At 63.5% G+C, this 12,735-nt stretch overlaps 1 protein-coding gene across 1 annotated transcript; it reads left to right on the top strand.

Moving 5' to 3' along the window:
• The first annotated feature begins 2,899 nt into the window (after positions 1-2,899).
• On the top strand, positions 2,900-7,296 carry LOC138837791 (uncharacterized protein C20orf204-like). The gene is made up of 4 exons (XM_070036802.1): positions 2,900-2,925; positions 4,828-5,085; positions 5,607-5,759; positions 7,156-7,296. Exons 1-4 carry the CDS (start codon positions 2,923-2,925, stop codon positions 7,294-7,296), a joined length of 555 nt encoding a protein of 184 aa, XP_069892903.1. The 5' UTR covers positions 2,900-2,922.
• The last annotated feature ends 5,439 nt before the right edge of the window (positions 7,297-12,735 follow it).

The raw sequence follows: 12,735 nt of genomic DNA, 5'->3' as shown, positions 1-12,735 counted from the left end.
GTACCTGGAAGAGTCACGGGATACCAGGGCTCACAGATTTTATGGAGGTGGAAGTATTGGGAACACAGGCTTTGGAGAGTGGGGTGCTGAGTCACAGATCTGAGACTAAACTGAAGAAGACAGAGCTTGCAGGAGACCTTTGGGGGCCACTCCCGGCATGGCTTAGGCCTCTGTAAGATGTCACTGTTCAGAGGCTCTCTCTTGCAGGTGAATCTTTCTCCTACAGTACTTGTAACTTGTCATTATTAGATTGAAAATTAAATACAGGTCTTCCTTGGGTCTCAGATTCTATTTTTGGGGGGGGGGGCAGTCATGGGGCCTGAACTCTGGGCCTGGGCGCTGACCCTCAGCTCTTCAGCTCAAGGCTAGCGCTCTACCACTTGAGCCACAGCCCCACTTCCGGCTTTCTTTTTTCTTTTTGCTTATGTGGTACTGAGGAATCAAACCCAGGGCCTCATGCATGCAAGGCAAGTGCTCTACCACTGAGCTTCCTTCCCAGCCCAAGGGTCTCAGATTCTTGTGTATGTGCCCTGAGTTGAAAACAATCTGACTGGGGCTGGGAAGGTGGCTCAGTGGTAGAGCGCTTGCCTTGCATGCTCAAGGCCCTGGGTTCGATTCCTCAGCACCACATAAGCAAAAAGAAAAAAAAAGCCGGAAGTGGCGCTGTGGCTCAAGTGGTAGAGCACTAGCCTTGAGCTGAAGAGCTGAGGGACAGCGCTCAGGCCCAGAGTTCAGGCCCCACGACCGGACCCAAAAAAAAAAAAAAACAATCTGACTGAAGCCGGACATCGGTGGCTCACAATTGTAATCCTAGCTATTCAGGAGGCTGAAATCTGAGGATTGGGGTTCAAAGCCAGCCCGGGCAGGAAAGTCTATGAGACTTAACTCCAATAAACTAATAGAAAACCGGAAGTGACGCTGTGGCTGAAGCAATAGAGCACTTGCCTTGAGCTGAAGAGCTGAGGGACAGCGCCCAGGCCCAGAGTTCAAGCCCCACGACCTACAAAAAAAAAAAAAGGAAAAAAAAATCTGGCTTTGCTAGAAGTGGGTGTGTGGGCTGGGCCAGAGGCATCTGACTAGAGGTCACAGACAGGATAGCAATGGACAAGCTCAGACTGGCCAGGTCAGAAATGTGGTCATGTTGAATAATAAGCCATGGTTCTTGGAGATCCATTTCCTGGAGAACAGAAGCTGATGACCCTGCAGTGGTGGCCAGCTCCTGATGCTGGCGGGCAGCGTCTGTGCTGCCTGTTGCTCACCTGTGCAATACCTTTCCTGTTCTGAGACTGTTTAATGTTTTGGTCGGTTGTGGGGCTCGAATTCTGGGCCTGGGCGCTGTACCTCAGCTCTTCAGCTCAAGGCTAGTGCCCTACCACTTGAGCCACAGTGCCACTTCTAGCTTTTTCTGTGTATGTGGTGCTGAGGAATTGAACCCAGGGCCTCATGCATGCAAGGCAAGTACTCTACCACTGGGCTACCTTCCCAGCCCCCTGTTTTGAGTCTTGAGGTCCAGTCACCCCGAGTAGGACATAGTCTGCTGCTTGGTAGGCACTGGGCTGGTCACCTGGACACCAGGTCAAGGAAGTTGTCATGGGGCCCCGCCACACATTCGTCCGTCCACAGGAGTGGCTGGAAGAGCTGCTGGTGTGTTCTTGTGCATCCAGGAGGCATGAGGGCACCAGGAACAATCTGAAGAAGCAGCCAAAGTCAGCTGGCCCCCTAACCAGTGAAAACCAAACCCAGGCTGCAACTTCGTGGGCACATCCAAGGATGCCCTGGGGGCTGGGAATGTGGCTCAGTGGTCAAGTGATTACCTAGCATGCACACAGCCCTGGGTTCATTTCCTCAGTACCACATCAATGGAAAAAGCCGGAAGTAGCACTATGGCCCAAATGATAGAGTGCTAGCCTTGAGCAAAAGAAGCTTAGGGGGGCTGGGAAGGTGGCTCAGTGGTAGAGCGCTTGCCTCGCATGCACGAGGCCCTGGGTTCGATTCCTCAGCACCACATAAGCAAAAAAGAAAAAAAAATGGAAGTGGGGCTGTGGCTCAAGTGGTAGAGCGCTAGCCTTGAGCTGAAGAGCTAAGGGACAGCGCCCAGGCCCTGAGTTCAGGCCCCACGACCGGAACCAAAAAAAAAAAAAAAAAAGAAGAAGCTCAGGGATAGTGCCCAGGGCTGAGTTCAAGCCCCAGGACAAAAAAAAAAAAAAAAAAAAAAAAAACCCTGGCGAGGCTTCCTGTGGGGCCGAGCAGTTGTAATACTGCTTGCTTCCTCATCCCATGGGGGCTTGCTCAGTCGCTTTGAGGTAACCTCCATTCCTGGAAAGCACACCTGAACTTTTAAGCTCAGAGCGAGCTGTATCCTAGAGGCTACTCTCAGCCTTTGGGACCATGACTTCCCAGCCTTGACGACTACTCGGTCCAGGAGCAGGGAGCCTGAGAAGTTCAAGCAACGACCGGAGCCAGTGTGGGGCCAGTGAGCACGGGAAGGGGAAGGGGCAAGGTCTTCCCAGCAGGCTCGGCGGATCTCTGTTGGACCTGCATTTCCTGGTGCCCACCTTGCCATTCCTGCCACTTGGCAGCAGGGTTTTCCTGACTGACACTCAATCCAGCCCACAGCAGCCCTTAGATCTGCCTCAAGCAACTGCTGGGCTCCAGCCTTAGGTGACTGGGAGTGATTGGAGGGTGGGGAGAGGGAGGGAGGGAGCAGGACTTGGTTGCTGGCCTCTCCTTCCTTCTCCTCCCTCCTTTGCGAGGGGAGACAACTTCCGCCTGCCCTTATCCTTGTTTTAAGGTGCTGGGCCTGGTGTAGGCACATTGGTGTAGCCAATCGCCACTACCCTGTCCACTCAGACCCCTGAGGGTCTCAGGTCATGTTCCTGACCTGCTGGAGGTTGTGGAGGAGGACCAGTCCCTGAAAGGCATATGGTGAGCAGCCAAAGGTGGGGGGACTTCGGGGAGACCCCTGGTGAGCAGTGGGGGGACTTCGGGGAGACCCCTGGTGAGCAGTGGGGGGACTTTGGGGAGACCCCTGGTGAGCAGTGGGGGGACTTTGGGGAGACTCCTGGTGAGCAGTGGGGGGACTTCGGGGAGACCCCTGGTGAGTGAGCAGTGGGGGGACTTTGGGGAGACTCCTGGTAAGCAGTGGGGGGACTTTGGGGAGACTCCTGGTGAGCAGTGGGGGGACTTCGGGGAGACCCCTGGTGAGTGAGCAGTGGGGGGACTTTGGGGAGACTCCTGGTAAGCAGTGGGGGGACTTTGGGGAGACTCCTGGTGAGCAGTGCGGGGGTGTCCGGTTTAGGGGTTCAGGAGCCAGCACAGCGCAGGGACTGCTGCTTCCCCTGTGCCTCTTGGAAGCCTTTTGCTGTTTCCTATAATCCGATGCAGTGCTCTGAGACAAGCCTGGTCTTCCTAAAACCATTTCCTCCCACACTCTGCTGAGCCTGCGTTTTGGGGGCTGAAGGGGTGTATCTGGGAGCCCCCCCATCGGGTGCAGTGTTGTGGCACATTTCTCCAGCTGCTCCGGCTGACGTGTAGACTGTTCTTAGTGTAACCTCTACTGGCAGCAAGACAAGGGGCCACAGGCGATTCTTAGTCCACCCTTACTGTCCTTGGTGCCAGTAAACCCCAAGAAGGGGCCATGGTCAAATGTCTTCTCTTTCAGTCTGGTGCCCCATAGGAGGCCTCAGTCAGCTCTCAGTGAGGGTTTGGGGTGTGCGCCAAGTCCCTGCCAGGACTGGGAAGCCCTGGAGTCCTGTCATCTCCCTGGGTTCACATGATTGAGTTTTCAGCTTGAGTTGGCTCCTGACTCCCCCCTGGAGGCCTGGGGCGGGTTTGGAGACTGTCTCCTTGGAAATGGATGCGCCTAGGGGACCTTCAGCAGTCTCCCTGCTCCCCCCTCCCATCTGGGCAGGATGAGGCCTGTGGGTGGGGTGTCAGGTAGCCCCCTTCTCCCCTGCTACCTCTGGGCGTTCCCTAGCCTGGCCCGGAGCTCAGAGCTCTGGCCTTTGTTCATGCTGGGTCTGTGGCTCAGCTGGTTGTGGCAGACCCCTGATAGGAAGTAGGGATCCCATGCCTCCAAGAGCTGAGCCCTTCTGTCCTCAGCGCCTGTAGGGAAGGCAGTACTTACCACAGATGCCTCTTACCCAGAGGCAACCCAGGCATTAGCAAGAGGAAACTGCCTCCTGTGGTGGGGGCTACAGCTGATAGGTCTGGGCATGGCCAGAGGTAAGGCTATTCTGGGGCTCACTTCCTACTCTTCCCTATCCACACCAGAACAAGCCCATGTCAACTGTACAAAGCCAGGTGGTCTCTCCAGTTGTGTGTGTCTGTGTGTATATTCACGTGCACATGTGCACATGCACTGTGCATGTGCCTGTGTACCTATGTGTAGCCTGAACTCAGCCTCAAGTTCTCAATCTGCGTGCATGCTTGCAACTGGTACTCTAGTACTTGAGCCAGGCCGCCAGTCTGGCATCTAGCAGGATTAGAGACAGACTCATGGGCTTTTCTCTCTGGCTTGGCTTCAAGCAGATCCTCCAGTCCCAGCCTCCCAAGTAGCTAGGATTGCCAGTGCCCAGCCCTCACCTGCCTCCCCCTGCCCCCGTCTCCACCCCAGCACCTGCTGTGGACTTCGGGGCTCAGTGAAATGGCCTCCTCAACCCCCAGATAATTCCCACAAATTTTGCAACAGAACATGGAGTGATGTCCAGTGTGCAGGCTTATTTATGGTCTCTGCTTTTCTAAGTCGGGCAAAGGTTTGTTCCAAGAGGTCCCTCGACGGCGGGCCTCGGGCCGGGCCGGACCCGTCCTGACCCGCGCTCCCTCTAGGTGTCCCTGGAGGTGGCCCTCTGCGTGCTGCTGCTGGCGCTGCCCACGGCCTGGCCAGGCCGGCCGGGGCCCGGCTCCTGCCGCGTCCCGGAGATGCTCCACCACTACCGCGCCGTCATCTTCCAGGACCTGAAGGCGGCCTTGCGGCTGCGGCTGCCCACGCCCGGTGCCGCGCACACCCGGCCAGGCTCCAGACAGAACCACCTGGGAGCTGGCGGCGGGCGGGGCCGGCCTGGAGCCTCCTGCGGTGCCCGACAGGTACCCGCCTCCTCCCCAGAAGGCATGGGGACCCTGCCTCCTCCCCAGAGCGCATGGGGACCCTGCCTCCTCCCCAGAGCGCATGGGGACCCCGCCTCCTCCAGAGGGTATGGGGACCCCGCCTCCTCCAGAGTGCATGGGGACCCCGCCTCCTCCAGAGGGTATGGGGACCCCGCCTCCTCCCCAGAGCGCATGGGAACCCCGCCTCCTCCAGAGGGTATGGGGACCCGGTCTCCTCCAGAGGACATGGGGACCCTGCCTCCTCCCCAGAGCGCATGGGGACCCCGCCTCCTCCAGAGGGTATGGGGACCCCGCCTCCTCCCCAGAGCGCATGGGGACCCGGTCTCCTCCAGAGGACATGGGGACCCTGCCTCCTCCCCAGAGCGCATGGGGACCCTGCCTCCTCCAGAGGGTATGGGGGACCCGGCCTACTCCCCAGAGGGTGTGGGGACCCCGCCTCCCCCGAGGGTGCGGGACCGTCCCCCGCCTCGCCCCCCTCTCCTCGGCCCCTCCTCCCCCAGGAGCGCACCATCCTCCTGTCCATCGAGTCTCTGGTGTGGACCCTGCGCGGAGCGGCAGCCCAGGGCCGTCGGGGCGCCCTGGAGAGAGCGGCGTGGACGGTGGCGCTGAGGACGCAGGCGGTGATGCGCCGCCACTGCTGGAACGCGCGCCAGGTGCGGCTCGGGGCGCGGCCCCCTCCTTTCCCCTCCATCCCGGAGCGCGGCGCGGGCGGGTGCGGGCAGACGCGGACGGGGGGACGGGCGCCGGCAGGGGGGGACGGGCGCGGGCGGGCGGGGGGGACGGGCGCGGGCGGGCGGGCGCGGGCGGGCGTGGGAACGGGCGCTGAGGGGCGTGGGGACGGGCCCGGGCGGGCGTGGGGACGGGCGCGGGCGGGCGGGGGGGACGGGCGCGGGCGGGCGGGGGGGACGGGCGCGGGCGGGCGGGGGGGACGGGCGCGGGCGGGCGGGGGAGACGGGCGCGGGCGGGCGGACGGGCGCGGGCGGGGGGGGGGGGGGACGGGCGCGGGCGGGCGTGGGGACGGGCGCGGGCGGGCGGGGGGGACGGGCGCGGGCGGGCGGACGGGCGCGGGCGGGGGGGGGGGGACGGGCGCGGGCGGGGGGGGACGGGCGCGGGCGGGGGGGGACGGGCGCGGGCGGGGGGGAGACGGGCGCGGGCGGGGGGGGACGGGCGCGGGCGGGCGGGGGGGGGACGGGCGCGGGCGGGGGGGAGACGGGCGCGGGCGGGGGGACGGGCGCGGGCGGGCGGGGGGGGGACGGGCGCGGGCGGGGGGGAGACGGGCGCGGGCGGGGGGGACGGGCGCGGGCGGGCGGGGGGGACGGGCGCGGGCGGGGGGGGGGACGGGCGCGGGCGGGGGGGGGGACGGGCGCGGGCGGGGGGGGAGACGGGCGCGGGCGGGGGGGACGGGCGCGGGCGGGCGGGGGGGACGGGCGCGGGCGGGGGGGGGGACGGGCGCGGGCGGGGGGGGGGACGGGCGCGGGCGGGGGGACGGGCGCGGGCGGGGGGACGGGCGCGGGCGGGGGGGGCGGGCGCGGGCGGGGGGACGGGCGCGGGCGGGGGGAAGGGCGCGGGCGGGGGGGACGGGCGCGGGCGGGCGGGGGGGACGGGCGCGGGCGGGCGGGGGGGGACGGGCGCGGGCGGGGGGGACGGGCGCGGGCGGGCGGGGGGGGACGGGCGCGGGCGGGGGGACGGGCGCGGGCGGGGGGGACGGGCGCGGGCGGGCGGGGGGGGACGGGCGCGGGCGGGGGGGGACGGGCGCGGGCGGGCGGGGGGGGGACGGGCGCGGGCGGGCGGGGGGACGGGCGCCGGCGGGGGGGGCGGGCGCGGGCGGGGGGACGGGCGCGGGCGGGGGGAAGGGCGCGGGCGGGGGGGACGGGCGCGGGCGGGCGGGGGGGACGGGCGCGGGCGGGCGGGGGGGGACGGGCGCGGGCGGGGGGGACGGGCGCGGGCGGGCGGGGGGGACGGGCGCGGGCGGGCGGGGGGGACGGGCGCGGGCGGGGGGGGGGGGCGGGCGCGGGCGGGCGCGGGTCAGCGGTTCCTTTCCCGCCACAGGGCGGCCGGCCCCGAGCGCGGCCCGCCCCGGCCCGGAGTCGCGGCGGCCGGAGGCGGCTCCTGATGCGCGCGCTGGGCACCGTCGCCACCTGCTGGAGCCAGCTCTTCGCGCTGGGCGCCGCGGCCCCGGGGCCACGCTGACCCCGCCGCCGGACACCGAGGCCCGGCCCGGCCGCTCCCCCGGCTGAGCCCCCCCACCGCCCGAGCCCCCCCACGGGCCGAGCCCCCCCCACGGGCCGAGCCCCCCCACGGGCCGAGCCCCCCCCACGGGCCGAGCCCCCCACCGCCCGAGCCCCCCCACCGCCCGAGCCCCCCCACGGGCCGAGCCCCCCCACGGGCCGAGCCCCCCCCACCGCCAGAGCCCCCCCACCGCCCGAGCCCCCCCCACGGGCCGAGCCCCCCACCGCCAGAGCCCCCCCACGGGCCGAGCCCCCCCACCGCCAGAGCCCTCCCCACCGCCAGAGCCCCCCCACGGGCCGAGCCCCCCCCACGGGCCGAGCCCCCCCACCGCCAGAGCCCTCCCCACCGCCAGAGCCCCCCCACGGGCCGAGCCCCCCCACCGCCCGAGCCCCCCCACGGGCCGAGCCCCCCCACGGGCCGAGCCCCCCCCCCCCCCCGGCCCCGCCACCGAGCGGGCCGTGGAGGAGCCGCGGGCCGACCCGCTGACCGGCTTCCCCGGCGGCCCGGGCGGCAGGGGGCGCGCGCGGCCCGGGCGCGGCCGCTCGCTGGGCACCGCCGCCGGCCGAGGGGCGGACGTGGAGGAAGGCGCAGCTTGGAGAATTCACAGCAAAACAACCGGATAAAGGAAACGGGGCGAGGGGAAGCTGGCCGGGCCGCCCTGGCCTGAGCTCCGCCAGGTCATTTCCTTGGCCTCGGAGGAGAGGACAAGCTGCGGCCGGGGTGGGGCCCGAGACCGCCCGGCCCCATCTTTGGAAGGGGCAGCGGGCCCCAGCTCCTGCCTAGGCTCCAGTGCTTGTCTCCTCCAATCCACCGGGAGGAGAGACAGGGAAGCCCGGTCCTGAAGAGCTTTGGGACCAGGAAGAGCTAGCCTGGACGGGGTCCTGCCCTGCCCGGTGCCTACTGCCTCCATTTCCCCTGTCCAAGGAGGGCCGTTGCCCTCTTTCTCAGATGAGAGAGCCAGGCATGGAGAGGGTACAGGACTCGCCCTGATCAGGAGCTGGGATCAGACCTGGCCCCAAGGACAGATATAAATGGAGAGTGAGCTTCCTGGACTTCGTGTGTGCTTCGTCCACCTTCGTACTCACACTTGTAGCAGTTTTCCAGGCCATAGAACATTCTGGCTCAGGTCCATGGAAGATATGAAGGGAACCAGCAAGTATACCAAGTGGGATCCAAGAGCATGGGTCTAGGAGGTGTCTTCAGAAAGGGAGGGATTTAGAGACCCCTGGCTGTGCATTGTTGGGATGCTGGACCATCCCCTGGTCCTTGCTTGCAGGCCTAGTATTGGGGAACACCAGAAGAGAAGTAGAGTTCAGAAGACATGGCCTGGACCAAGGCCAGCTCCTGCCAGGTATGGCCACGTGTCCAGATGGGAGAAAGGTTGAATCTTGTTGGAAGATCAGGTGTAGGACAGCAGAACACGACTAGGGGTTGCTCAGGTTGGGTATGTGTCGTGAACAGAGTGGAGCAACTTTACTGAGGGCGTCACTCAGGCAGGATCCGCTGCGAGCAGAACAGGTCAGGACAAGCCACCTTGCCAAGGGCAGCTGGCGACTGTGCCGGGACCCAGCCCAGCACTTCTGTCCCAGTGGCCCCTGGACGTGGCCTTCTTGGTATTCTGCAACTGCTGCCCATGTACAGTGCTCCCACCCGGCTGTTCAGGCAGGTAGCTGGGCACCAAGTCACTTCTCCTTTGACTAGGGAAAGATCAAACAAACCACCACCTCCTGAAGGTCACAGAAGGAGCAGAGGCCTGAGTTTGGTGCACATGGTTTGAGTCTCTAGTCCTAGACTAGATCACATGATGAGTGAGAAGCACCTGTATCTTGGTCTCATGGCTTGTTTAGGGACCCTGCCAGGGCCAGCCTGGAGCTGTCCACAACCATTCTTTTGTAGGATGAGGGCAGCGTCTCAGAGCTGCAGAAAGGAGACAGACTTAGACCCTGGGACACCACTCCACAGTATTCAGTGGACCGTCCCAGGAGCCCTTTGGAGTTTGGGAGGACAAAGTATATCTTCCTCATCTTCACCCAGCACAGAACAAAACAGGGGCTGCACAGTGGACGTTTTGCTGGCCGGAACTGACCTCTGAAGATACAGACTCAACTATAGGTCTGGGGCCATGACATGGCATTATCCTGTCTTATTCATGCCTTTGCAGGCCTTGACTGTGTACAGGAAGATGTTAGCTGTGGCCCAGAAGGGACTGTGGGTGAATGAAGACAGGGCCCAGTGTACTGCCCAGGGCTATGCAATTCCCAGGAGCCAAGCCCCCATGGACAGTGCTGGAGGAGGGCCTTGGTAGGCTTCGAACTGAGCTTCAGGCCCACCGTCTCCCAAACCAGTCTTTGAAGGAACATCTGGAACTGGCAAGCTAGTCTTTGCCCAGTTGTTTGCTCCCCACTTCCCAGTCCCTCCTGCATTCAGACAGTGCTGTGATCCCACCCTATCCCCCAGCACCCAAGCCCGAGAGTGTCACTGAGCTGAGCAAGGGAAGCATAGGAAGGGTGGACACATCTTGAGTCTACATGGAACCACAGCGAGCAGGAGGCTGCAGAGAGCTTGGCTGCCTGCCCAAGCTGGGCAGCACTCTGAACAGGGAGGAAGAGGAGGAAACACCTGCCATGGAGGGGGTTTGGCCTTGTGGGCATTTTGCCCTTGCATGTGAGGGAGTGGGGGTGGGTCTGGAGACCTGCAGGTGGACAAGGAGGCCCCTGCTCCAGCTGAGGCTGACTCAGAAGCAAACAAGGCCCTCTACCCCAGGAAGCACAGAGTGCCGGGTGCTGTGGCCTATTGTCCTGTCCAGAGGCCTTCGGGACGCTGGGGAGGGTCCAGCCCCTGTCCTGCCCCTCCCCAAGTAAAGGCCCAGCTTTGTAAACACAAAAGCAACCACCCCCATTTCCATCCCCCCACTAAAAACGGAAGAACCACAGGGATGTGGCACCTGCTGTAGGATGTGAGCCTTGTTTGGGGGGAAATGGGTAGGTCAGACCCTGGTGGTGGGTGTGTTGCTGGGAATGTGGGACACGCTGGGGTCTTGGCTCCTGGTCGCCTCCTGACAGGAACTCTGCCCTTGGAAGGGGGAACTCACACTGACCTGGGGGGTCTCACACTGATGGGGGGGCTCACACTGATGGGGGGGCTCACGCTGATGTAGGGGAACTCACAGTGATATAGGGGAACTCACACTGACCTAGGGGGTCTCACACTGATGGGGGGGCTCACGCTGATGGGGGGCTCACGCTGATGGGGGGCTCACACTGATGGGGGGGCTCACACTGATGGGGGGGCTCACACTGATGGGGGGGCTCACACTGATGTAGGGGAACTCACACTGACCTGGGGCTCACACTGATGTAGGGGAACTCAACTGATGTAGGGGAACTCACACTGATCTGGGGTCTCACACTGATGGGGGGGCTCACGCTGATGTGGGAGGACTCACACTGATGTAGGGGGAACTCACACTGATGTAGGGGAACTCACAATGATCTGGGGGCTCACACTGATGTAGGGGAACTCACACTGATGTAGGGGAACTCACACTGATCTGGGGTCTCTGATGTGGGAGGACTCACACTGATGTAGGGGAACTCACACTGATGTAGGGGAACTCACACTGAACTGGGGCTCACACTGATGTAGGGGAACTCACACTGATGTAGGGGAACTCACACTGATCTGGGGTCTCACACTGATGGGGGGACTCACACTGATGTGGGAGGACTCACACTGATGTAGGGGGAACTCACTGATATAGGGGAACTCACACTGATCTGGGGCTCACACTGATGTAGGGGAACACACTGATATAGGGGAACACACTTATCTAGGGAGCTCACACTGACCTGGGGGGGATTCATGCTGATGTAGAACTCACACTGATGTAGGGGGCTCACAGTGATCTGGGGGACTCACACTGATATAGGGGGCTCACACTGATCTGGGGGACTCATACTGATGTAGGGGGCTCACACTGATGTAGGGGGCTCACACTGATCTGGGGGACTCACACTGATATAGGGGGCTCACACTGATCTGGGGGACTCACACTGATGTAGGGGGCTCACACTGATCTGGGGGCTCACACTGATGTAGGGGCTCACACTGATCTGGGGGCTCACACTGATGTAGGGGGCTCATGTTGATTTGGGGGCTCACACTGATCTGGGGGCACTCACACTGATCTGGGGACTCACACTGATCTGGGAGAGACTCCCTGACCTGGGGGCTCACGTTGATTTAGGGGCTCACATTGATCTGGGGACTCACTGATCTGGGGGGGTCACATTGATCTGGGGACACACTGATTTGGGGGCTCACATTGATCTGGGGGGCTCACACTGATCTGAGGGCTCACACTGATGTAGGGGGCTTACACTGATCTGGGGCTCACATTGATTTGGGGGCTCACACTGATCTGGAGACTCACACTGATCTGGGGACTCACACTGATCTAGGGACTCACACTGATGTAGCTGGGCCCAGAGACATGTCCCCTCCTGTGTCCCACCTCCCAGCCCTGAAGCCCAGTGGTGGTAGCTGTGTTGGGGTGGCGGGCAGCCAGGGCTCCCCGCCAGGTGAGCAGGCCCTGTCCCCAGGTCCGGCGCCCCCTGCCCGGCGTGGGGCCAGGGGTCAGGGCTGCGGCTGGAGATAAGCCGCTTCCTGCACTCCCCAGGGCCGACATGCACCACACTTCCTGTTTTCTCCCGGCCGGGCAGTGGCGTGGGAGAGAGGGTGAGATCCCAGGGTCCCTGGGTCTGGGATGAGGGGTGGGGTCCCTGGGATGTGGGGTGGGGTCCTGGGATAGGAAAGGGCAGGGCAAGAAGCCTGGATGGCCAGCTGGCTGAGTGGTAAGAGCTGGTGCCTGCAGAAGTGCCCCTCCTGCCACAAGACCCCCACGCCCTTGACCCCTGTGGATGGCCAAAGCCTGGCGCAGGGCACGTGCAGACTGGGTAGAAGCTGAACTGGCCCCTGCAGAGCGCTAGCTCTGGAGACCTGTTTGAGGTTGGAGATAGGCACCTCTAGACCCATTTTTAGCCACTCTAAGGGTGCAAGGGTCTTTATTAAAAATTTTCTTTCTTTTTGTGCCCGTCCTGGGGCTTGAACTCAGGGCCTGGAACTGTCCCTGAGCTTTTGTGTTCAAGGCCCCACTACTTTTGCCACAACCCCATTTTGGGTGCTTAATTGAATTCTTACAGATGTCATGGACTTTCCTGCTCATTCTGGCTTTGGACTGAGAGCTTCAGAACTCAGCCTCCTGAGTGGCTAAAATTACAGCTGTGCCACGGGTGCCCAGCCACCTTAATGCTTGTTTTTTGGGCAACCAGTAGTAAAGATGAGTAGCCGGGTGCTGGTGGCTCACACCTGTCATCCTAGCCACTCAGGAGGCTGAGATGT

This window comes from Dipodomys merriami, unplaced genomic scaffold (genome assembly GCF_024711535.1).
Source record: "Dipodomys merriami isolate MVZ:Mamm:240054 unplaced genomic scaffold, mDipMer1.0.p SCAF_275, whole genome shotgun sequence".
Classification (NCBI taxonomy): domain Eukaryota; kingdom Metazoa; phylum Chordata; class Mammalia; order Rodentia; family Heteromyidae; genus Dipodomys; species Dipodomys merriami.
Note: the sequence above shows the minus strand (reverse complement) of the source record. Positions and strands in the feature narration are given on the sequence as shown.

Excerpts from the sequence above, each read along its gene's own strand:
- LOC138837791 (XM_070036802.1), top strand. Across the intron at positions 5,086-5,606 it reads CCTCCTGCGGTGCCCGACAG|GAGCGCACCATCCTCCTGTC; the intron begins GTACCCGCCTCC and ends CTCCTCCCCCAG. Across the intron at positions 5,760-7,155 it reads ACTGCTGGAACGCGCGCCAG|GGCGGCCGGCCCCGAGCGCG; the intron begins GTGCGGCTCGGG and ends TTCCCGCCACAG.